This window comes from Eimeria maxima, genomic scaffold (assembly GCF_000499605.1).
Source record: "Eimeria maxima Weybridge genomic scaffold, Emw_scaff3377, whole genome shotgun sequence".
NCBI classification, from domain to species: Eukaryota; Apicomplexa; class Conoidasida; order Eucoccidiorida; family Eimeriidae; genus Eimeria; species Eimeria maxima.
The window spans coordinates 1-2,230 of record NW_013566241.1 but is presented as its reverse complement, the minus strand read 5'-3'; the positions used below and the strand labels follow the sequence as shown (position 1 = coordinate 2,230).

Sequence of the window (2,230 nt, the reverse complement as noted above, 5' to 3'; positions counted from 1 at the left end):
TGTCCCTGGTGCGTGCAGCTAGATGCCAGCTTGTCGTGCAGCATCTTTGCAAGTGCAGCACCCGAGTCGCAATCGTTAGTCTACAAGCATAGTACAGCTCGAGGAATCAAGCGTATCATATGTAATCCACTTATGCCACAATGGGTGGGTGAGACGCCATGGAACCGATTGTCTAGAGAACACTAGTGTCCACCAGTACCAGCCAAGCCAGACTCGGCAAAGCATTATCAGCCCATGCAGACAAAATATTGACCTTAACTATGAATATATTATTCATGGGCTTTGAAATATTGTTGCTACTGTACTCCATGCCTTACATATCCGCTCACTGCGGATTCGATGGTGGCCCTGGAAATCAGAAGCCCTATTACATAGACTAACAGTTGTGCTCAACACCGAGGTGTGCTACGCTACCACTGTGTATGCTTCCCACAAATTCATAATGAATGCCTCCATCAACCAGCTCTTTAGTGCGGTTTCCACATACTGTCTGTGTAGGGAGCTCCTCACTCTGCTGTAGTGTGAGACTTTAATTCCCATTTTACTCAAGCACGGCTGACTATCCCCAGGCTGACATTTTAGTCGTACGTTGTTCGTCTCTGGGACGTTATGACATTTCTCTCTGTTATTTCATGATGGCCAGTCCCGCATGCCCATACTTCATATCTAGGCAAAGAAGTAAAGTATGCAACGCTGATCGCCGTATGGCCAATGGCTGAGTTATTGCATTCAAAATCCCAAGTAATGTTGAGGAGAATGCGATTATATCTAGTAGGCACGTTAAAACATAGAGAAGGCGAAACACGACGCACTGCCTGTATTTGTGCGATTCGCCGTATGGCGAATGGCTGAGTTATACAAGGGGCATAAGCATAAAGCATTACGCACTGCTGCAGTCAAATGAAAACCAAAGAGTAGGCGAAGCCAGAAAGCTATTAATATACGGGCTACCGACATTTCGACTGGGAAAATGGCGGACGTTGCGGTGCTCCTTACCGCAAGCTCCATCTGCAGTGCAGAAATATAGTGCCGAGCCAAGTTTCTGGCCACATACGTAGGGAATGGAGAGAACGCTAGGGTAGTGTAAGTAAGACTTTCCTTCGATAGCCACAGTGAAATAATAGTAGCCAGAACTGACTCAGGGGTTTAGGCCAAACGACATATTGACGCTTACAACCTGCTCGGCAGAAGTAGAAACCTTTTGCCAGTGCAGTGCTATGTTTCTGGCAACATACGTAGGGAATGGAGAGAACGCTAGGGTAGTGTGAAACGTAAGCAACACTTTCCTTCGATTGCCACAGTGAAATAATAGTAGCCAGAACTGACTCAGGGGTTTAGGCCAAACGACAAATTGACGCTTACAACCTGAGTGAAATAATAGTAGCCAGAACTGACTCAGGGGTTTAGGCCAAACGACAAATTGACGCTTACAACCTGCTCGGCAGAAGTAGATACCTTTTGCCGGCTGTGAATACCAATTGGCCTCCTACATTCGTGCTGTGCCAAAATGAATCATTCGACATAATATTCAAATGCATATATGCATATAACAAATGACTTCACATACCCGCACTCGATGTTTTTTACGTATGTTTCTTTGTCGGCACCGGCACTCACAGTCTGTACATGAAACAATATACGCGAAATCACTGATACTTTGGAAAACTGTTCCTGTCGACACCTCGCAGAAGTAGATACCTTTTGCCGGCTGTGAATACCAATTGGCCTCCTACATTCGTGCTGTACCAGAATGAATCACTCGACATAAAATTCAAAAGCATCGATATGCATATAACAAATGACTTCACATACCCGCACTCGATGTTTTTACATATGTTTCTTTGTCGGCACAGGCACTCACAGTCTGTACATGAAACCATATACGCCAAATCATTGATACTTTGGAAAACTGTTCATGTCGACACCTCAAAGTGTCCCACAAACTCGGCTGTTCAATATCAGGTTTCTGGAGGTTTTAGGACGGCTTGTACGAACAACGCAAACATGCTAAGCGCATAGGGGAAGCAAAACTCCTCTTATGCATCCAACATGTTGGCACTCTTCGTACAAGGTCAAATTTTGGTGTGGCAGGTTTGGCAACTCCATACCACATAGAGAACGGAAGTACGTCTTCACGAATCGATGCAATGGATTTGACCGAGTTAGTGCCCTTTCTGGATACGGGAATGACATTCTGCAGAGTTCGGTACAACGAACTATGTGCAACACT

General features: G+C 45.2%; 1 protein-coding gene across 1 annotated transcript; it reads right to left on the bottom strand.

The window, feature by feature from the left end:
- Nucleotides 1–578: 578 nt before the first annotated feature.
- EMWEY_00060330 (hypothetical protein) lies at nucleotides 579–2,193 on the bottom strand (the record flags this gene model as incomplete). The annotated part of the gene is made up of 5 exons (XM_013481446.1): nucleotides 579–848; nucleotides 997–1,042; nucleotides 1,568–1,620; nucleotides 1,719–1,864; nucleotides 2,109–2,193. 5 exons carry the CDS (start codon nucleotides 2,191–2,193, stop codon nucleotides 579–581), a joined length of 600 nt encoding a protein of 199 aa, XP_013336900.1.
- Nucleotides 2,194–2,230: the final 37 nt, after the last annotated feature.